This window comes from Notamacropus eugenii, chromosome 3 (genome assembly GCF_028372415.1).
Source record: "Notamacropus eugenii isolate mMacEug1 chromosome 3, mMacEug1.pri_v2, whole genome shotgun sequence".
NCBI lineage: Eukaryota > Metazoa > Chordata > Mammalia > Diprotodontia > Macropodidae > Notamacropus > Notamacropus eugenii.
The window spans coordinates 480,982,933-481,005,747 of NC_092874.1; the positions used below are offsets into that span (position 1 = coordinate 480,982,933).

General features: G+C 43.5%; 1 protein-coding gene across 4 annotated transcripts in view; it reads left to right on the forward strand.

The window, feature by feature from the left end:
• The window catches only part of RALA (RAS like proto-oncogene A), a 66,555-nt gene extending 44,032 nt beyond the window's left edge, over nt 1-22,523 (forward strand). For 3 of the 4 annotated variants that reach the window (XM_072599099.1, XM_072599098.1, XM_072599101.1), the window contains 4 exons: nt 9,967-10,117; nt 11,229-11,437; nt 17,793-17,967; nt 20,485-22,523. In XM_072599099.1, coding sequence (XP_072455200.1) covers nt 10,004-10,117; nt 11,229-11,437; nt 17,793-17,967; nt 20,485-20,607 — 621 coding nt within the window. In that variant the 5' untranslated portion in view covers nt 9,967-10,003 and the 3' untranslated portion in view covers nt 20,608-22,523. Of the gene's footprint in view, nt 1-994; nt 1,098-9,966; nt 10,118-11,228; nt 11,438-17,792; nt 17,968-20,484 lie in introns of those variants that run through there. The other variant, XM_072599100.1, reaches the window with a different exon arrangement.
• The last annotated feature ends 292 nt before the right edge of the window (nt 22,524-22,815 follow it).

Genomic DNA, 22,815 nt, shown 5'->3' on the forward strand with positions numbered 1-22,815 from the left:
GCTCTTACAGGAGCTCAAGCTACTTATTTAAGGTAGAATGCATAAATTATAAACTTAGAGTTAATTTGCTATAGAATCCGAAGCAGATGAAGATTAGACTTTTCCTGGGAACCTGATGATTAAATCTGTAAACCATTTTTGACCAGTTTTTTCTTGCTACAAGAATTAGGTGGTTCTGTTAAAAGCCATTTTAAATTAGGCAAGGTCTTTAAGGATAAAGTTTAAAATGAGATGATAAGTATACTCAAATCCAGTATATATTTCCATGAGACATTTTGTGTTAAGTTTTGTAAGTCCTAATGTGTGGATCTCTTTGTAAGTTATGGTTTCACAGAGCATTTCCCTTCTCCCCACCTTGTGGGGGCTAGGAGTGGGCTTCTTTTCTCCCCATGAATATCTGAGGACTAAATGAAACACCTTTCTCTTCGGTCGTCACCCCTTCCAAACTGGTGGCCAAGCTTGCTGCCCACAAGAATGGCTGGTGCTAGTTGTGTTTGTGGCCTGAATGACCATGCCATGAGTAGCTGTCTAGCTGGGCTCTGGGTAGGGATTCCCCTCAAGGAGGTCAGGGCTTTGTCCTGGGTTTTTAACTCCTTGCTCAACATTCTCACTGTCACACGTAGTAGTATGAAAGCACTTAGATGATTTCAGTTTCGTACATGTTTATCAAACCTCTCTTGGATACCCAGCAATGTGCCAGGCACAGGGGATGTAAAGACACAAAGCCATGCAGTCTCTCAGCTGAGCTCTGCTTTGGAAAGAGAGGGCTGCAGGAGGTAGATGAACAGGAGAGAGCCACCGAGCTTAGCTGGAGTGCGGGATGTGACTAAGAACGGCTGATGAAAGAGTCTGCATGAACACTGGCGGCAGAGGTGGCGGTTGGGTTTGGACCACAAATAGTGGGTCACCGTGGCTGGAATGAGAGGGTGAAGGGGAGGAGGAGGGTGAGACTGGGTTGAATTGTGGAAAAGTTGGTATTGTGGCCACAGGAGGTCCAGGAAGGTACCTTGGGAAGATTGCTGTGACACCCTCCTGGATGGATGGATAAAAGAAAGGAAGCAATCAGAACAGTTCTGGGACTCTGAACCGTGGTTCAGGTGAGTGAGAGGAGCCAAGCTTGAGGGCAACACCCTGGGAAGGAATGGAACAGATGGCCTGGATAATAGAACCAGACAGCTTATGGGGTTGGGGGGGAGCTCCTTCATCTACAGCTGGAAAGGACCTGGAAGCTCTTCGTTAGACAAAGGAGGAATCTTGACTCTGGTGCAAGAGACACCTCAGGTCATGAGGTCATAGGAGTGGGCTTGCTCCAGGTCATACAGGCAAGAAGTATTCAAGGCAGGATTTGAACCCAAGACCTCTGACTCAAGCTCCTGTATTTCCCCTTTATATTATGCTGCTTCTCAGATAGTAAAAGGCAGAGTTAGGGTTTAATTCTGGCTCCAGGATGTAGTGAAGATGTCATAGGGAACCTCTGAAAAAGCAGTTTCAGTTGGATAGTAGATTGAAAGTCACATTGCCCAGGGTTGGAGTTGGTGCAGGGCAGATGAAGTAGGAGGCAGTAGCCTGATGGGGTGGGAGTGGGGGATTTCTTTTTTTTTCCCTTTTATTTATTTCTTCATTCATTCATTCATTCACTTATTTATTTACTTATTTATTTATTTATTTTTAGTTTTCAGTATTCACTTCCACAGGATTTTGAGTTCCAAATTTTCTCCCTGTCTCTCCCCTCCCCCACCCCAATCTGCCCTCCCTTCTATCACACCCCTTATTTCTCTTATCCTCATCCCCTCTGTTTTCTTGTAGGACAAGATGGATTTCTAAACCCCATTGCCTGTATGTCTTATTTTCCCAGTTGCATGTAAAAACAATTTTTAACATTTGTTTTTAAAACTTTGAGTTCCAGCTTTTCTCCCTTTCTCCCTCCGCACCTACCCCCATTGAGAAGGCAGGCAGTTCAATATAGGTTACACATGTGTAGTCATGCAAAACACTTCTCTAACAATTATGTTGTGAAAGACTATATTTCCCTCCATTCTATCCTGCCTCCCTTATCCTGTCTTATTCTCTCTTTTGACCCTGTCCCTCTTCAAAAGTATTTACTTATGATTACCCCCTCCTCCCATTTGCTCTCCCTTCTATCATCCCCTCTCTTCCCCACACCCCAACCCCACTTGTCCCCTTTCCACCTTACTTTCCTGTGGGGTAAGATAGATTTTCATACCCAGTTGAGTGTGCATGTTATTCCCTCCTTAAGCCAGATTTGATAAGATTTTTTTCCCTTTCACTCTTTCCCTCTCATCTCCCCCCTCTTTCCCTCCATTGTAAAAGCTTTTTCTTGCCTCTTTTATGTGAGAAATACTTTACCCTATTCTATTTTTCCCTTTCTCCTTCTCCCAGTATATTCCTCTCACCCCTTAATTTTATTTTTTTAGATATCTCCCCTTCATATTCAACTCACCTTACGCCCTCTGTCTATACATACATACATATATACATACATATATATATATTATATATATATAAAATCCTTTCAGCTACTCTAATACTGAGAAAAGTCTCAAGAGTCATAAATATGATTTTTCCATGTAGGGGTAAACAGTTCACCTTTAGTAAGCCCTTTATGATTTCTCTTTACTGTTTTACCTTTTCATGCTTCTCTTGATTCTTGTATTTGAAAGTCATATTTCCTGTTCAGCTCTGGTCTTTTCATCAAGGATGCTTGAAAGTCCTCTGTTTCATTGAATGACCATTTTGCCCCTGAAGCATTATACTGTTTTGTTGGGGAGGTGATATTAATCCTAGCTTCTTTGACCCCTGTAATGTCTTATTCCAAGCACTTTAGTCCCTTAATGTAGAAGTTGCTAGATCTTGTGTTATCCTGATTGTGTTTCCACAGTACTCAAATTGTTTCTTTTTGTCTGCTTGCAATATTTTCTCCTTCACCTGGAAACTCTGGGATTTGGCTACAATATTCTTAGGACTTTTCTTTTTTGAGATCTCTTTCAGGATGAGATCGATGGATTCTTTCAATATCTATTATACCCTTGGTTCTAGAATATCAGGGCACTTTTCCTTGATAATTTCTTGAAAGATGATGTCTAGGCTCTTTTTTTGATCATGGCTTTCAGGTAGTCCAGTGATTTTTAAATTTTCTTTCCTGGATCTATTTTCCAGGTCAGTTGTTTTTCCAGTGACATATTTCACATTGTCTTCTATTTTTTTGTTCTTTTGATTTTGTTTTGTAATTTCTTGGTTTCTCATAAAGTCATTAGCTTCCATCTGCTCCATTCTAATTTTTAAGAAATTATTTTCTTCAGTGAGCTTTTGGACCTCCCTTTTCCATTTGACCAGTTCTGCTTTTTAGGGCATTCTTCTCCTCACTGACTTTTTGTATCTCTTTTGTCGTTTGGGCTAGTCTATTTTTTAAGGTGTTATTTTCTTCAGTATTTTTGAGTCCTCTTTAGCAAGCAGTTGACTCGTTTTCCTTGATTTTCTTGCATTGCTCTCATTTCTCTTCCCAATTTTTCCTCTACTTCTCTTGATTTTTGAAATCCTTTTTGAGCTCTTCCATGGCCTGAGACCAATTCATATTTTTCTTGGAGGCTTTGGATGGAGGAGCTTTGACTTTGTTGTCTTCTGATTGTATGTTTTGGTCTTCCTTGTCCCTAAAGTAAGATTCTATAGTCTGATTTTTTTTTCCAGTTTTTGCCCATTTCCCCAGCCAGTCACTTGACTTTTGAGCTCTTCATCTAGGTGGTTCTCTGCTTCCAGTGTAGGGGGAGGGTATACTGTCAGCCATGGGATTCCCCCACAATCTGTGGGCCTAGAGTTCTAGAAACAGCCACTGCTGTGGTTGCCACAGCTCCTCTATCCCCTCCCCTGCCCTGGGGCAGGGGCTGGACCATGACATTTTTTCTACCAGTCTTCCAAGTTGTCTTCAGTGTTTTAAGGTTGAGAAGTTTGGAAACCACTGCAGCTGCCAGTGATTCAATACCCTGAGGCCTGCCCAGGCCTTGCCTATACTGGCGAGGCCCACAGGACTGCACTCCACTTCCAACTGGTACGATAGACACCAGGCTGTCTTGGGCTGGAGATTTGCTTTGCTCTGTCATTCTGTGGGTTCTGTTGCTCCAGAATTTGTTTAGAGTCATTTTTTGCAGGTATTTATTAAGCTCTGTTGTATACTGAGCACCATGTTAAATGCTTTACACATGTTATTATATTTGGTCCTCACAGTGACCTGTGAGGTAAGTTTAGTATTATCCCTATTTTACAGTTGAGAAAACTGAAGCAGACATTGAGTGACTTGCCCAGCTACTAAGTATATGAGACCAGATTTGAACTTAAGTCTTCAGACTCCAGGCCTAGTACTATTCTATCCACTACACTGCCTCACTGCCTCTTAATCTTCATGGAGTTATTGGTGAGGGTAGGCCCCCTCCACCAGAGCAGATTGCGTCCCCTGATACTTTCCCATCCTGTGTCATTCTTGGCCAGGTTCTTCTGAAAGTCCCAGCAAAGAGCTCCTCAAGCCCCTGGTGCCATTACTGTAAGCTCTGGGGCCATCCCTCTGAGATCCTTTGCTGTAGACACATAGTCATCGTGGTAATTGAACTTAGCATTTGGCAGAATGCTAAGGGTGAGCTTTATTTCATTTGGGCCTCATCCTGACCTTTTGAGAAACTGAAAGCTCCCAGATACTGCCCCCACCCCTGCTGAACCACACAGTCAGTGAATGGCCATCTAGTACTCCCTCCCTGTCTTGTTCTCCTTCACAGAGCCAATCGTCTTGGCAGGAGGAGCTAAGAGCTGGTCTCTGAATGCTACCTTCTGCCTACCACCATGCACTGGCATTCACACCAGCCACCGCTTTTCCTGGGAGTCCTTCACCCTTCATCTCCTTGTCTTCCTTCTGTCTTAGCTTGTTCCCACCTTCCTGAGGCCTTCTCTGATTGCTTATCCTTGTCATTGATTTGTGTGTGCATTTTACCCCCTTCCTTCTCTCATGGAGGATGGAAGGCCCTCAATGAGGTAGGGGGCTGGTTTGGTTTTGCCTTTGTGTCTCTCAGTACTGAGGGGTACATAGTAGATGCTTGATAAATGTTTGTTGGATCAAAGGCATCATCTTTTATTGCACTAAATACAAGGCTGGGATAAGAACAACCCCCTAAAAGGAAATACCAGTCCTGGCATCCGTGCCCACCCTGCCTTGAGTGTGTCAGTATTCACAGCATTGCAGGTGCTCATCTGAGTCCACCATTTTTCAGTTCAGTAAATATTAAGTTCCTCCTGTGTGCTAAGCACTCAGGATACGAAAGCAGGCAAAAAGCAGTCTCTGCCCTCAAGGAGCTTAATATCAGATGGGAGAGACACCAGGCAAGTAAATGTAGACAGCGTGAGTTGTGTGCAGGATGGATAGGAAATAAGGAACAGGGAATACCCTAGGATCCAGAGAGGAGGGGGAGGCATCCTGTAGAAAGTAGGATTTTAGGAAAACTGGGAGGTCAAGGATCAGAGCAGAGGAGGCAGAGTCTTGTTCCAGGCCAGTGTCACTGAATGGAAGAGTTGATGCTGGGGAATAAGGTGGAAGAAGACTGGGAAGGGGCAAGGGGCAGGGGATAGAGAGCTTTGTATGCCAAGAGGGCATTTGTTGGTGAGGAATTTGATCACAGTTCTAGAAATATTTTCATTATTCCTCTTGATAGAAAGATCTTGATTTTTTTTTTTTTTTTAAGAAAAAGAACCAAAAATCTTCATGCCTTTCCACATTGTTCTCCTTGTACTGTCTCTCATGCTGGGCCCATGGTTTACATTAGGGGTGACACGTGGCATTTATTCAGGAAAAAATTTTCTCCAGGGATTTGCCTTCAACCAGGGAAGTTTAACTGGAGGGGCCTGAAGGGCAGCCTGAGGACTGTCCCACCATGAGCTTTTTCCTAACTGCCCTCATTAAAGAAGGAAGGAAGGAAGCTGTGGTTTCCTCCAAGGAAATCCCATCTTTATTTTTTCAGTAGCAACAAGTGAGTCTTCAGGCAAAAGCTACAGTGGTTATTTTGTTACTTAATGGGGGAAGCTATTTGAGTCCTCACTGTCAGAAATAATTATCTTCGAAACCAAGGAAGGAAAAATCCAGGTGGCATATCCAGTGACTGCCAACTCCGATGTCATGAGCTGATTTTCCTGGCTGTCCCCACCATGTCTGAGCATGAAGAGGCCAGAGGCCAGCGCCTCCTCCGACAGGGCCTCTGCAGGAGACAGAGAGGCAGTCCAGAAGGGCTGTGGACTTCCATGGAGACACTGTCCACTCACTACTTGCTCCTGCTTTAAGCCTTTAGCCACTGTTCGCACTTTGAATCCATCTTTCCGTGTGTACTCCTGACTAGATGTGTTTCTGGGGATAAGTCCCTTAGCCTCCTTCTTCCTCCTCTGTAAAATGCCGTGCTTGGGACGGATAATCTAGGATGTAGATGGTACTTGAGGGTTACAAAGTACTTCACAAATGATGCTGTTTGGTGCTCACAGTAACCTTGCAAGGTAAATGCTATTGTTACGACCATTTTACAGACCAAGAAAGTAAGACAAGGACATGGTGACCTAGCCGCCCCGTCACATAGCTAGAAAGGGGTTGGGCCTGGGTTTGAACTCAGGTCTTCTTGACTCCAGGCCTTGAGCACTACTCACTGAATCAGCACCTGAGGGGCTGACAGCTCTGCATCCTGCAGTCTTCACCTCCTCTTTTTCTGTGTACACGTTCCTTTGTTTTCTACCTAAAGAGCAAGAGTTCCAGCCCCACTGCCCACCAAGGACGTCCCCTCACCAACTTCCTGCAGGTTACAGAGTTGGCGCTCACCGTGAGTCCCAGTGTGAACAACTGGGCAGAATTCCTGGAGAGGAAAACAAGGCCCAGCCCCCGCACTTGTTTGACTTTGTATTTATTCATTGGGCCAAATATTTCAGAGCAAATAGTGAATTGTGGGGCATCAGACACTTTTTGGTTTTTTGTTTACTTGAAGACTGAACCTTAGATAATTACTTTTGGGGCTTCTCCATGTGTTGATTGTGGTCAGAGTTGTTTGTTTGCCTGTCCACACTCCCACTTGTGTTCCCCTCCTCCTTTCCTGTCCTGGAGCCAGCGCACGACTGCCTTTTTGAGGTTCGCTATGTGGGAAGCATGAGATTTTTTAAAAACTCCCTCCTATTCTCTTCCCTTTTTTTTGCTTGGATTCTGTAAGAAAAGATAAACAGTGTGCATGAGTTCAGACTTCTAGGAGTACAGCAACAAAGGTGTCAGAGACTGACTGTCTGTTAACTGCATTTCAGAAGAATGCTCAGACTCACATTTTTATGTCAGGATTCTGGAGCCGTGAAGAAACTTCCATAAGAGGACCTGGGTTCAAATCTTGCTTCAGATGTTTATTTCCTAGGTGACCTTAGGCAAGTCACTTAATCACTCAGTGCCTCAGTTTCCTCATGGTAAAATGAGAAGATTGAACTGGAAGATCTCCAAGGTCCCTTTAAGCTCTGAATCAATGAGTCTTTGCCCTTGGAGAGAGGGTCTAGCTCTTGAGGCCAGTGCTGGGATCACAAGAATGGGGGAGCCACAGTTATAGAGGTTTGGGGAAATGACCCTCAGAATCTTTCCTTCCATCTGATCATCCTAGACCCTCTCCCACCCTAGTACCCTAGGATAAGGAGATGGTGATTGGGACCTAACGATAAATAGGTTATGTTCCAGGACATCCATTTGTAAATTGGGTGTGTAGAGGCAGTTGTAATTTGGGAATTGCCTAGAGTAGTGGCTCTCCTCCAGCCGTTGGTTTGTAGAAATGAGTGTGTTAGGAAATCTCTCCTTTCTCGGAGTGTTAGTTTAGGGATGGCCACCATTTCAATATTTTTTTCCTTTCAGAATAATTTTTTTAACATCCACTTGCCTTGTGGTTTCTGGGTTATTTCTTCCTTTTTTTTCTTTTTTTTTTTAAATCAGGATCACAGAGTTTTAAAATTGTAAGAGACCTTCGAGACCATCTAGTATAGTACTTTGAGTTTATAGATGTGGAAGCTGAGCGCTGTGGTGAGCACATGAGGTCACCCTGATGATGTCACCAGTGGACTTGAACCTGGGTTCTCTGACTCTACCAACCAAAGCTAGTGTAGTGAGGATGCTGGTAAGGAAGTGAGCCTGCTACCGTCCTTTGGAGCCAAGTAGAATGAGTGTAATTCCCCTTCCACGCTTGAAAGTGGCTAGCTGCCTAGCACAAACCCACTCTTTTCCTTATTCCCCTTCCCCTCTGAGTTTTCTCCAAACTCAGTATTCCTGGCCCTGTTAACTGATCCCCCATAGCCTTCCTGGTTTCTCTTCTGGGCGCTGTCCACTCGATCAGTGTACTTCAAGGTAGTGAGCCGGGGGTCTGTGCCCCTCCCTGGTCCTGGAAGCCATGCCCCTCCTCGTGCTGCCCCTTCATGCTGATGACTGGATTTGGGTTTGGGGGCCACTGAAACCTCAGATTCTCTCTGTGCTCTCCAGCCATATGTTCTGGTGAGGTTGATTTTTAGGAATCCAGCAGTAATACTTTAAATCTCTCCTTATCAGATTTTATCTTTTTAGATTCTGCTCAGCATCCACTTGTGGTCTTGATTTTCAAATAGGAAAGAGCACAGACAGAGCCTGCAAGCTGTTTTCCCTGGAGCTTGACTTCAGTGCTGGGGGAAATTCTAGTATAGATCAGATAACTCACGAGCAAGGGGCTGGAGAGGTGGCTTCCACTCAGAAAGGCCAAGGGGGTGGTTCAGGCTTCCCCTCAGACCAGTACTGCCTCCTCTCACATCCTGGATCAAACAGAAAGCCTCTGGCTTGGCTTTTAGAATCTTCTTTCTGTGGCCCTTCCCCCCTTTCCAGACTTTATGCATCATCTTTCCCTTCATCTCTGTGATTGAGTGGTGCCAGCCTCCTCAAAGCCCTGGCACAAGATGCGCCTTCTGGCTCAGTCCAGGCCTGGAACTCCCCTTCCCTCCCCCCCTCCTCTCCTTCCTGCTTTTCAAGTCTCTGCTGCAGATCTGCCTTGGGCAGAAAGCCCTTCCTGGTCCTCCTTGACTTTGGTGCCTCCCTCTGTGGGTGACATGTCATTAAACCATCTACCCCTCCCCCATTAGAATGTGAGCTTCTTGAGGCAGGGACTGGCTTTTGCCTTGTTTAGCCAGTGTTTGGCCCAGAGTTGGCACTTCATAAATGCTTGTTAACTTGGATGTGTTATGTTGGGCAAGGCAGCCTAGTGGCAGAGCAGATAGTGGTGGAGGGTACTTCCTCACTGGGATTTCCCTGTACCAACAAAATCATACATCTTTTATTTAAGGAAAAAAAAGGCAAAGGAGGACCCGCAGCTGGGGGCATGGAGTGGAAGTCATCCAGGAAATGGGCCTTGTGGTGGGGACAGCAGTGAGTATGGAAGGTTACAATCCTCCCATACGCACCAACGGGATGTGACAGGGCCTCGTGATGGGAAGGCCAGTAGAAGAGTAATGAAAGGCATCATCAACCACTCAGAATAACTACTTAGACATACTTTTTTTTAACCAGCCATTTGCCAATTGTTCAAAAATTAATTTTCCCAACTTAAGGAATAGATGTCATTTCTTTGATGAGCCTGTTGTTGAGCAGTTGTTTGTGCAGGTTTTCCACCACCTGCTGCTACGAAAAGCTGACTCCAGCTATTGCTAATCATTGAGCCCAGCACAGGGCCAGAGGTGGGTCTCTAGAAGCAGGAAGAGAGCCTGTGTTCGAGGAGGCTGAGCTGCCCACCTGGGATACACACACAAGCAATGTCCCTAGAATGGCACAACTGGAATTCCCGAGGACCATGTTGTTCTAGGGGCTGGTGCAGAAGGCCACAGCAGAACTAAAATTATTCCTTCACTGCAGCTCTATGAAAGAATGGAACTGAATATTGTACATTCCTTTTTTTTTAGATTCTTCTTTCCCCCTGGGATACTTCCATAACCAAAGATGGCGACCAACAAGCCCAAGGGCCAGAATTCTTTGGCTTTACACAAAGTCATCATGGTGGGCAGTGGCGGTGTGGGGAAGTCTGCTCTGACCTTGCAGTTCATGTATGACGAGGTGAGTGAAGCTCCTTAATCAGCATCATTACTGTGAGTGGCTCTCAGTGATAGAAACAGGGAAAGGGAAAGCATTTATAGGATACATACAGTGTGCCAGGCACTGCAGTTAATGTTACAGTGCTCTCACTTGCTACTCACAACCCCCTGTGAGGGACAGGTCATCGTGATCCTCACTTTACAGTTGAGGGAGCTGAGGCACAGGACTCTGGGAAGCTGTAGGTGTGTCACTAATAAGCCCTTTTCCAACCTTCATGCTCTCATGTCATATTTGGGCCTTGGCCCCCATGTCTCTGTCCTTGGGGGCCGTCATTCTCCTCATGTTACAGATGAGGAGACTGAGGCACAGAGTAAAGTAGCTGTGACCTCATCTTGGCAGAGCCAAGGCTCAAATCCATCTCTCTGCCAGCTCCAGGCCCAGCCTTCTTTCCCCTAGAACATTTTCCTAGTACTTCTGTCTCTTGGCTATCTTGACCATGTCTCTTTAGGAAATGTCCTGGTTCAGTTCAGTAAGTCTTGAGTACCTACTACATGCCAAGTCTGCTGTGTGGCACATTCAGTTACTGCTTTGGCCCTGTGAAGTAAGTCTGAAAACCCTGTAAAAGTCCCCTAAGATAAGAGTAATTTTGTAGCTGTAAGTAGAGGGTGTTTCCACCTTGGAATTCTCTAGAAAAAGATCAAAACTCAAACAGTAGGGTCAGGGAGAGAAAAGGGGCAAAGGCCCTGAACCTCAGGGGACATGAGAAAAGAGTGTGTTAAGCTGTCAGTCAAGGGATGAGCAGGAGGAATTGCTCTTGATGGGCCTTTGTTATGTGAGGAAAACACCAGGAAAGTTGAGATGTGTGCTGACTGCAGGTGGGTGATGAGGGGAAGTGGGGTGGGGAACGCAGAGCCAGTATTCACACTTGGGGCCTTTGGCTCCAAAGCCAGCTCTTCTTCCTCTGCAGCCACAGCCTCAGTCTTTCAGGATAAGCCTGGAGCAGCAGATGAAGCCTTCTTTTGAGGGGGAGTGGGGTGGAGGGTTGCTCATTCTCAGTTGGATGACATTTTGCCAGATTTGCCCAAGTACCCCCCAGATGAAGCCATTAAGATGTGGGTTTGTTCTGTTCCAGTTTGTGGAAGACTATGAGCCGACCAAAGCTGACAGCTACCGGAAAAAGGTTGTTCTGGATGGTGAGGAGGTCCAGATCGATATCCTTGACACTGCTGGACAGGAGGACTACGCAGCCATCAGGGACAATTATTTCCGAAGTGGGGAGGGCTTTCTCTGTGTCTTCTCTATAACAGAGCTGGAATCTTTCGCAGCAACTGCTGACTTCAGGTATAGTCCAGGGATCTGATGTGTCAATGAGCTTCCCCTTCTGGTGCCAAAACAGGAGAGGACGTGTTCTCTGCCCCCTTGGTCTCTCACTTTTTCTTTTCCATCATCACTGTCTCGTTCATATTATAGCCTGTGATTCTGCACCAGTATATGTGGGCAAGGGCATTCTTTCAATACCCTTTTGTAACATTCCATCAATTGAGAGGCACTTTGTAAATGTGGCTTGACTTTGTGGACCAGTCAAGCAATTTCTTCAGGCCCCCAATGTTTGGGGGAACTTGGATCCCAAGGAAGGGAGCTGAATCAGGAGGAGAATCTATCCGTACGGTAGGTCAGGCCCGTCTCACCAGCTTTTGTTCAGATCTGCTTGGGAATACCCACGTTCAAAGCACTGTGCCCTCACAGCAGACTCTCTCACCCCGGGCCAAGCTTCTTCTGAGGACAGGGGCCACCAGTGTGTATCCCCCTTGCCCAGTACAGCTCCTGGCACAGCTAGGGTAGCATTTGATTCTGTCTTTTGTTTCCAGCTTTATCCTTCTGAGAAAAACCAGTCACTGGTGAGAATTCTGGGATTTCATCACCACAGACCAGAGTGTACATTAGAGCTGCCTTGGTATTCCCAGAACATACCTTGCACATAGTAGGTGCTTAATAAATGTTTTGTTGAATTGCATCTATTGTTAAACATCATTTTCTTTTTCAGTTGATAACTGTTTGTTCTTACATAACAATCATTCCCCAATCTTGAACTTCCCCGGTTATGTCCATTTTCCTTTCTAAAGTACTTTCATTTTAGTTGTTTTGTCCTAGTCTCCCCCTATGTACACACATGGGAGATACAGGTGAAATGGGATGTGATCACAGAGGGAAGGAGGGCCTCGCAGTGACTGACTGGAAAAGGCTTCTTGCAGAAAGTGTAATTTGAATTGAGTCTTGAAGGAAGCCAAGAAAATACCTTATGCATGCAGGCAGGAAGTCTCTATACTATACTTTGGATAGTTATTTGTTTATTATTAAATTCTTTCATATCGTTCCATTTTAAAATTGCCAACTATAGTGAACCAGCTTATGAAACCTAATCCTGCCCTCTCATGGGAACAGGGTTAACACCTGTGATGATCCTTTCTTGCCGGGGCTTTTTCTTTTCTTTTCTTTTTTTTTATTAATGTATCTTATTTTTTCCAATTAGGTGTAAAAGTAATTTTTAACATTTTTTAAAATTTGAGTTCCAAATTCTCTCCCTTCCTCCTTTCCTTCCGCCCTCATTTACAAGGCAAGCAGTTCAGCATAGGTTATATGTGTTCCATCATGCAAAATAATTCCATATTAGTCATGTTGTGAAAGAAGAAACAGACCAAAGCCAAAACAAGAAAAACCAGAAACAAAATAAAGTGAAAGGCGTCTGCTTTGATCTGCATTCAGATTCTACAGTTCTTTCTCTGGATGTGAAAAACAATTTTCCTTGTGAGACCTTTGCAGTTGTCTTGGAACATTGTATTTTTTTTTTAATTTTATTTTATTTTCAGTGTTGTACAATCACTACCCTATAACTTAGATTTTTTTTCCCCCATACTTTCCCCCTTCCTCCCCAAAATGGCATACAATTTTATATAGGTTCTACACATACATTCCTATTAATACATTTTCACTATGGGCTGTGTAGAAGAATTAAAATGAATGGGAGAAATCATATAACAAATCAAAACGTAAGATCTGCTACATTTTGCTGTTGAATTCCATAGTTCTTTCTCTGGATGTGGAAGGCGTTTTGCTTCAAGAGTCCATTGGGAATTTTTTAAGTCTTTGCATTGCAATGAAATTCCAAGTCTACCAGAAAAAACTCACATACTCTGGTCATTGCTGTGCACAAAGTTCTCCTGGTTCTGTTCCTTTCACTCAGCATCAGATCATATAAGTCTTTCCAGGCCTCTCTGAAGTCTTCCTGTTCATCATTTCTTACAACACCATAGTATTCCATTACATTCATATACCACAATTTATTCAGGCGTTCCCAATTGATGGTCATCCCCTTGATTTCCAGTGTTTGGCCACCACAAAGAGTGCTGCTATAAATATTTTTGTACATACGGGACTCTTTCCCATTTTTATGATGATCTCTTGGGGATACAGTCCTAGAAGCGATATTGCTGAGTCAAAGGGTATGCACATTTTTGTAGCCCTTTGGGCATAGTTATAAATTGCTCTGCAGAATGATTGGGTCAGCTCATAGCTCCACCAACAATGAATTAGTGTTCCAGCTCTCCTACATCCTCTCAACCATTTATCGTCTTCCTGTTCTGTCATGTTTCCCAATCTGATAGGTGTGATGTAGTACCTCATAGTTGTTTTGATTTGCATCTCTCTAATCAGTAATTTAGAGCATTTTTTCATATGATTATAGATATCTTTAATTTCTTCCTCTGAAAACTATCTGTTCATATCCTTTGACCATTTATCAATTGGGGAATGACTTGTATTTTTGTACATTTGCCTCAGTTCTCTATATATTTTAGAAATGAGGTTTTTATCACAGGCACTAGCTACAAAAATTCTTTCTCAGTTTTCTACATCCCTCTGAATTTTGGTTGCATTGGGTTTGGTTGTACAAAAACTTTTCAGTTTAATGTAATCAAAATTATCTATCTTGTACTTCATCATGCTTTCTATGTCTTATTCAAAAATTCTTCCCTTCTCCATAAATTGATACACTATTCCTTGCTGCACCAATTTGTCCATAGTATCAATCTTTATACCTAGATCATGTACCCATTTGGACTTTATTCTTGTGTATGGTGTTAGGCATTGGTCTATGCCTAGTTTCTGCCACACTGTTATCCAGTTTTCCCAGGAATTTTTGTCAAGCAGTGAGTTTTTATCCCAGAAGCTGGGGTCCTTGGGTTTATCAAAAAGTAGATTGCTATATTCATTGCCTACTGTGTGTTGAGTACCTAGCCTATTCCACTTGTCTACCCTTCTGTTTCTTAGCCAGTACCAAGTGGTTTTAGTAATTGCTGCTTTATAATACAGTTTGAGATCTGGTAGAGCTAGGCCACCTTCCCTAGCATTTCTTTTCATTAGTCCCCTTGATATTCTGGACCTTTTGTTCTTTCAGATGAATTTTGATATTATTTTTTCCAGTTCTAGAAAATAATTATCTGGTAGTTTGATTGGTATGGCACTAAATAAGTAAATTAATTTAGGTAGAATTGTCATTTTTATTATATTGGCTGAGCCTACCCACAAGCAACTAATGTTTTTCCACTTACTTAGATCTGACTTTATTTGTGAGAAAAGTGTCATGTAATTGTGTTCATATCGTCCCTGGGTTTGTTTTGGCAGATAAACTCCCAAATATTTTATAGTGTCTACCCTAGCTTTAAATGGGATTTCTCTATCTCTTGCTGTTGGGCTTTGTTAGTAACATATAGAAATGCAGAAGATTTGTGTGGGTTTATTTTGTAACCTGCAACTTTGCCAAATTTGTTTATTATTTCAAGTAGTTTTTTACTTGATTCTCTAGGATTTTCTAAGTGTATCATCATATCATCTGCAAAGAGTGATAACTTAGTTTCTTCTCTGTCTATTCTTATTCCTTCCATTTCTTTATCTTCTCTAATTGCTACAGCTAACATTTCTAGTACCATATTGAATAACAGTGGTGATAATGGACATCCTCGTTTCACCCCCAATCTTATTGGAAATGCATCTAGCTTATCTCGATTGCATATAATGCTTGCTGAAGGTTTTAGGTAGATGGAACATTGTATTGCTGAGAAGAGCTAAGTCATTCACAGTTCATCATCGTGAAATGTTGCTGTTACTGTGTACAATGTTCTCCTGGTTCTGCTCACTTAACTTAGCATCAGTTCATGTAAGTCTTTCCAAGTTGTTCTGATGTCCACCTGCTCATCATTTCTCATAGTGCAATAGTATTCTGTTACATTCCTATACAACAGCTTGTACAGCCGTTCCCCATTTGATGGGCACCCCCTTAATTTCCAATTTTTTGCCACCACAAAAAAAGCTGCTGTAAATATTTTTATACATGTTGGTCCTTCTCTTTTTTTATGTCTTTGAGATATAGGCCTTTGGGATATAGTATTGTGGGGTAAAAGGGTATGCACAGTTTTATAGTCCTTTAGGCTCTCCATAATGGTTGGATCAGTTCACAACTCCACCAGCAATGCATTAGTGTCCCAGTTTTCCCACATCTTCTCCAGCATTTATCATTTTCCTTTTGTGTCGTATTAGCCAATCAGATAGGTATGAAGTGGTACCCCAGAGTTGATTTAATTTGCATTTCTCTGATCAACAGTGATTTAGAACGTTTCTTTTCATGTAACTATAGATGGCTTTGATTTCTTCATCTGAAAACTGCCTGTTCATATTCTTTAACCATTTATCCATTGGAGATTTATTCTTTAACCATTTATCCATTGGAGATTGACTTGTATTCTTATAAATTTGACTTCGTTCCCTCTATATATTTGAGAAATGAGACAGGCCACAACTTCATGGCGGAGTTTAGGGGCTGGTTGTGAACATACTTCTCTCATCTTCTTTGGGTCCTTTGGGGAACCCTTCCCCAAGATGACCCTAAAGTCCCTCTGGTGAATCCATTCCCTTCATTGGTGCACATCACACAACTCAGCCATGTCATAGCCTGTATATTTGTCCATGTCCTTTCTCAGACTCCCTCCTCTCCTCAGGTTCTCCCAATCTGCGGCAGGTCTTCCATCCTGTATTTTAATGTTTCATGGGTTCCAGTAAATAGACTTTAGGATATTTGTGTTTTGTTCCTTACTCTCACTGTGTGACAAACTCACCTTCTTTTCTGCTGATTCAATTCCTAGATGATCTAGTAGAGATTAGATACTTCCTGTTTACAGGCTTCCATAGGCATTCTGCTCAGGTTTACATGCCTAGCTCTCTCACTCTTGGGTTGTAAGGTTTTGACTCTTGTGAGGTTTCATGAGTCCCAGCTGAAAATTCTATTCTTTATAAAATTCCAGTAATATGTTAAAGAGATGGTTTGTGGAATTTTGAAAAGGAAGCAGTAATCAAAAAACCAACACAGTCTGATAAGTAACATGCCAGACAGATACAGAGGGGTGGGAATGGGGCTCCAGTTACAAAATAAAATTAGTGATTGAGTCAAATCTATAGGCTTAGTTTGACTAAACCTTAGCAAGCATTTGATGAATTTCCCACATCTTCCTTGTGGACAGTAGTGGTCAGTGCATTACGGCAGCCCCCAAAGAGGAAATGATCTTAGACTGAATTAAGAGAAAGTGTGAAAGCCTAAACATGTGCTCTATGACTTGGCCACATTCCAGTGGCTTTTCTGTGACTCTGCTTCCCATCAGACTAGCCTTGCCCAGAGAGCAGGAGGGAGGGGCATTGAGCAGTTAGCAAGGCCCTGATCTGTGTCTGGACTGTAAAAATAACGACAAGAAGGGAAATCCTCCGCTGACTTAGAAACCCAAGATCCCGTTGCTTTTAGATTGCAGGAATTTGAATTGTTCACTGGATCAGAAGAAAACTGTGCCTCCTACTCTGTGGTATTAGCATCCTAGTGAAATTGGCAGTGTCCTTGTGTTTCCTTTAAAATACAAACTATGTCCATAAGTGGTTAATATACTTCTTGCAGGGGCAATGCCTTTCACAAACTCGGATTCCCTTCCCCTTTCTTTTAGTTGTTAGCAATGCTTGGAGATAGCAGATTCAGTTTGTGAGAGTCTTTTCTTCATTGATCAACTAAAGAAAGGGGTGGTGTCGATCCAGCCCTGAACTCTGGGGACTCCCGTTGCTTCCAGGGTCAGCACTCTGGCTCTAGCCTTCTCACCGTCTGCTACCTTTCACACACTCTTCAGTGGAGCCAAGTTGGTCTTTGTCCCAGCTCTCATGTGTCACACTTTTCCCTCTCCCTGGTGCCTTTTTTTCATGCTATGGTCAACGCCTGAAATAACTTCCCTCTCTCAGAGAACCTGGTATCCTTCCAGCACCACCTTTTGGCACTTTGAGGCTTTTGCTCCAAACCTGCCTCCCCCTTCTTCTACTCTCTTTGTACATGCTTAGGTGGCAGTAGAGTCAGCTCCTTGAGGGCAAGGTGGGTTCCTTTTTTGTCTTTGTATCCCTTGACCCTGGGCCCAGCACTTAATAGAACAAGTGATTGTTCATCTGCAGACAAGAAAAATGAGACATAAGTATTTCAGTCTTTTTAATGAGAATATGTCCAAACGATAAGAGGGCTCAGTGTATAACGACAATGAGATTCACTACTTTGTGTAGATTTTCATTTTTTTTATTATTGAAAGAATGTGCTGATTTTCACTTTTGATTTCCCCTTTTTCAGGGAGCAGATTTTAAGAGTCAAGGAGGATGAGAATGTTCCCTTTCTTCTAGTCGGTAACAAGTCAGATTTAGAAGATAAAAGACAAGTTTCTGTAGAAGACGCAAAAAACCGAGCTGACCAGTGGAATGTCAACTACGTGGAGACCTCGGCCAAAACTCGAGCTAATGTTGATAAGGTAAAGGCCAAAGGGCAGAGCTGTGTGGCTGAGTGCAGCATCATCTTTCCCGTCCCCCCAACTGCTTCACTCCTTTGTCAGGGAACAGAGAGCTGGATTTCTGGCATTTTGAAGAGCTCCTTAGGTCCTAGAGGGACTCCACCTCCACTTTGGATTGGGAGAAGTTGTTTTTGTAGCTTCCTGCCTCGCCTCTCCCAGTGAAACTTAGTGAGTCCATGACTGGCAGGAGCAGCCTTGAGTTTTGCCAGGTGCCTTAAGATAGGACAGGGCTGCTCGTTTACTGAGGGAGAGAAGGATGGCTTTTTCTGCTGGAAGGGTCATTCCACTGCATCCGGGCTTGTGCCTGCACCGACACTCAGGGCTTAACCCACCATTGTCTGTGGACAGCAGCAGAGAGAAGGGACTAGACATTTACTGCTGGTGCCTGGATGGATGACAGACTCAGTCTAAGTTGACATTGGGGGCTGCTGCTAGAGGTTCATCAGCAGTGGAGAGCTAAGAATCAAGGTGATAGTCTATTCTCTCCATTGACTCATGAACTTAGAGTTGGGTGGGACCTGGGAGTTTACCTGGAAAAGCCCTCTCATTTTATAGGTGAGGCCCGTGGGCCTGCAGGTGGGGGCTGAGATTTGATGCTGCTCCAGATCCAGGGCTGTTTCCATAGTTGACTGTACCAGCTTGGCCCACGGCAGTAGACAGACAGCCGTGAGTGAGGCAGGCCTCAGTCTGTTAACAAGCCCAGAGCTCACCCCAAGCACTCTGAGCACGGTGTTCTGCCTTTCTTTTCCTGGCCCTATCACAGTCATCTGACTCCATTTAAGGTTAAATTCACCAAGTGCCCTGCAGTAGACTGGATTGCTCTGGATTCCCCTTCAGGGCTTCATCCTTCATGAGTCAGGCTGACCCTCCTCTTTGGATTTGTCCCTTTCTGATGCTCAGCCAACTTGAGAAGAGCAGCAATTCCTCAAAGCTGTCTATTAGAATGTGTCCTTCTGGAATCACTGCGGATATCTGGGTTTGCCTATGAGGGCAGAGACGCATATGCAGGATGATCCCTTTCCATCTCCATTTTCAGTACCTTGGTCTTTGCCACTGAGCAGATCCTTTGGCATGCTGTAAGATGGGATCTTTGTCATTTCTTAATTTGCTATGTTATAAATACATCCTTAGAGAGTTTTAAGTTTAATTAAATGTGCTGCTTTTATATCTCTCAACAGCATGGTTATTAAGGTTTAATTCCTTCCACTATTGATTAGAAAAAACATATACTTCTGAAAAAGGACATTTTTAAGTGTACTTTTTTTGTCCAGTAATTTGAAGACCCTTTGTAACCTGATACAAGATTTTCAAAGGCAGTCCTAGTCCCCAGCCCTATGTTTGCTTTTCACATGATAGTTGAATCAGTAATTCCTTTAGCATATTGTCATTTAGCTGAGAAACTAGAAACATCTTGTTCTGTTTTTGCTTATTAAAATGACCCCAGAGACTCCCAGCATGGACTGATTTGCTGGATTGTTTGAGATGCTCTAATTTGGAATTCAAAACAATCTTCCCATGCTGATAGAGTAGATAGGACTTTGTGACTATCCTCAGAATGGAAAGTGTGCTGTAGCCACAGAGCTTAGCAGAATTTGAGGAAGCAAATTCTGCCAAGATAGAATTGGGGTGTTACAGGGGGTTTAGAATTCCCCAAGGGCTTGGAACAGAACCTGGCAGAAAGTTGGCCCTTCAGATTTAGTCAGCTTCTCCCCAGTAGCTTCTTTGTGAAAGTCGTTCTAAACACTTTTATTGGAACTCTCCCCTTGTGGTCCCTCATCTCAGAGGAGGGAAGTGAGGTGGAAGTTTGAAGAGGAAATTAGAACAGGTAACAACAGTGTTCGTGGATCCTTGCAATACTCCTGAGAGGAGAGTTCAGGTATTTTTACCACTGGCGGTGAAGTCACCAAGTACCCCAGTGGCAGTACTAAGACTTAACCAGTATGTGGTATGAAAGCATAGCACATACTGGGGTAATATAGATGAGGTACTTTGCCAATCTTTTTTGCATTCTATTAATGTTAAGCGGTGTCATTATTAATGTTGTTATGCAGTGGATCTGAAGCCTGGAGAACTTGGGTTCAAATCCCACCTCAGATACTTGCAAACTCTTTTACCTTCATAAGTCACTCTCTCTCTGGGCATAGTTTTCCCATCTTGTAAAACAAAGGGGCTAGATTTGGCGCACTCTAAGGTCTCTTCCAACTTTTAAGTCTTTGGTTCTGTGTTCTAGTTTCCAGTGTCTGGTCTGTAGCTCATTAGCAAGTCATCCTCCTTCCTGTGGATTTCTTTACCTGTGAAGTGAGGGGGCTGAGCTCAGTTGCCCTCCAAGGCCCCAGGATACATGTCTCCTTCCCCATAGCTGGCTTTTCTTCTCCGCCTCCTCAGACAAGCTCTTGTGTCCTTGGGCCCAGGCCATTCCTTGGGAAGCTGAAGGTTCTCACCCAGTCCTCTAACAGGCATCTTGTTTGGTTGTTGTAGGTATTTTTTGATTTAATGAGGGAAATTCGAGCTCGGAAGGTGGAAGACAGCAAAGAGAAGAATGGAAAGAAGAAGAGGAAAAGCCTGGCCAAGCGGATCAGAGAGAGATGCTGCATTTTATAATCCGGGCCCGGACGGCTTCTTTATCTTGACCACACTAATAAATATAATTTATAAGCATTGCCATGGAAGGCTCAAATGACTGAAATTACTTTAACATTTTGGAAATGGTCATGTATCACTCAAAGCATGAATTGGGACTGCACTGAAAGTCACTCACTGAGAAAAGAAACATTCATGTGACTTCAGCAAGAAGCCCCGTTCAGCCCATTTCATAATCGCCTCCATGATCACAGCCCCTGAATGGAGAGTGAGTGAGCGAGTGAGCGTGCATGTGTGTGGCTGGGGGCCTTGTGGGCAGTGCTAAAATAAAGATTGGGTGGGGTGGGGGTGGTTGAGGGGGGAGCAGGGGAGAAAAGACAGCTTCCTGTGGTTTCTTGTAAAGCATAAATTTTATATCATTTAAAAAGCCTTGATCTACTGCCTTGGAAAATGACAATTGTGAACACAATAGCTAAAAGAATAATGGATGTCCGACTGATTTCTGATGTTCTGAGGGATACAAATGACCAAGAAGAAAAGGACTGTCTCTGCATCTATTTACAGGGAGAGCCTGTGAATTGCTTGAATCTGTAATGCCTGGAGAGGACTCACTGCAAGAAAGGAGGGGTGTCAACTTGGATGGGGAGGTGTTTGAAAATGCCTTAATTTAAAAACTGAAAACTAGCAGGTTGCTGCATTGTTCTGAGTCAATTCTGTCTGAATACCTGGAAATCTGTGGGACTCCAGTTATTGGGCCCAACATAGACATGCACAAGGATGGGAGGAGGCCAGTGTTTACGTGAATGGTTCTGCTAAGTAGCGGAGCTCTCTGCTCGTCTACTTTTGCTCATCTGAATTTGAAATGTGTGCCATCCTCTGATTCTTGGAAACCAGGATCCAGAGCCAATCACATTTAATCAAGGAAGCTTGAAAGGGAAAGCCAATGTGGGAATGATGAAAGATGAGCTAGATCTACATCCCAGGCCCCTCATACGAGGGATGTTCTTATGCTTGAACTGAGAAATTAGCCTTGAGTGAATTGTGAGCTGCCTTTCAGTGTCTGACTTGTGGGCCTGGCTCTGGAATCAGACACAGTGAGGAATCCTCCCCTCTTCTGACACCTATTGGAGGAAGATCCTCCTTGCCACTGGTTAATTACCGAGCTCACATTCACCAGGAGAGCATAGTGTGGCTATGTTGGAATACTAGAATGAAATGTCTTGGTGGTCTGAGTGTGTTCATTAATGCAGAGCATTCTCACTACCTTTTCATACTTGGGAGTTACTATCAAGCAAGCAAATGAACTTTCCAGAAACCTGTTATTGGCATCTGCATCCCCAATCTGAGCACCAGTGAGATCAGAGTACTGCCCCAAGGCAGATGGGCCTTCTGTGGTCTCCCTCGAAGGAGAAATAATGTACCAATATCTGAATTGTGTGGAGCTCTGAGAGGAAGTGAGGGGGAGGCCGTGGCACACAAGGTTTTCTTTCTACACCTGTAAACCTGTATCCAACAGTTCAAAAATGTATTCAGGCATTTTAGTTAGTAAGTGTATACCTACAGCTGTCAAAAGTAGACTTCCTAGGGATTCGACTTTACAAATGGCATTTGGCTTGTCCTGTTAACTATATCATTGAAGGATTTTGTATGTACATCTCTCATTTCGTAGGCTATACCATGTGCAGAATTAAAGTTCCTGTTGTAACCATGGCCAGGAATGCTAGTCTATCTTCATGTGTATTCATTTCAGTCTTATCAAACCAGGGAACCTAACCACTAACATTGTGACTTTGCTTCAAGACCTTTATTGTGGGTACTTAGGTGCTATGAAGCCAAGGGACACAGAGACCTCCTATGTCTTAGGCTGATGCCATTACCCAATTCTTTTACTTGCAATTTGAGCCATTTAAAGACCAATAAACTTCTGTTTTTTAAAATCCTTGTGGCGTTCCTTCATGTTTAGAAAACACTGGTATGTTTCTGTCTTTACCATGTAGCCATTGGTGGGCAAAGCTCTTGAGCTCAGTGCTGGCTGGGTTTTTTCTCTCCTGTTTGCTGGGCATTGACTTAACGTTGACATGTGTTTGTGAGCTCGTAGTTGGGTCTGGGAGAACTTTGTGTGTAAGGTGAGTCTAATATATGCACCTGGTGATGGATCTTTGGCACAAATAGGGATGGGTAGCTGCACTCTGGCCATGACCACTACTAAAGCCTGCTGAATTCCCATAC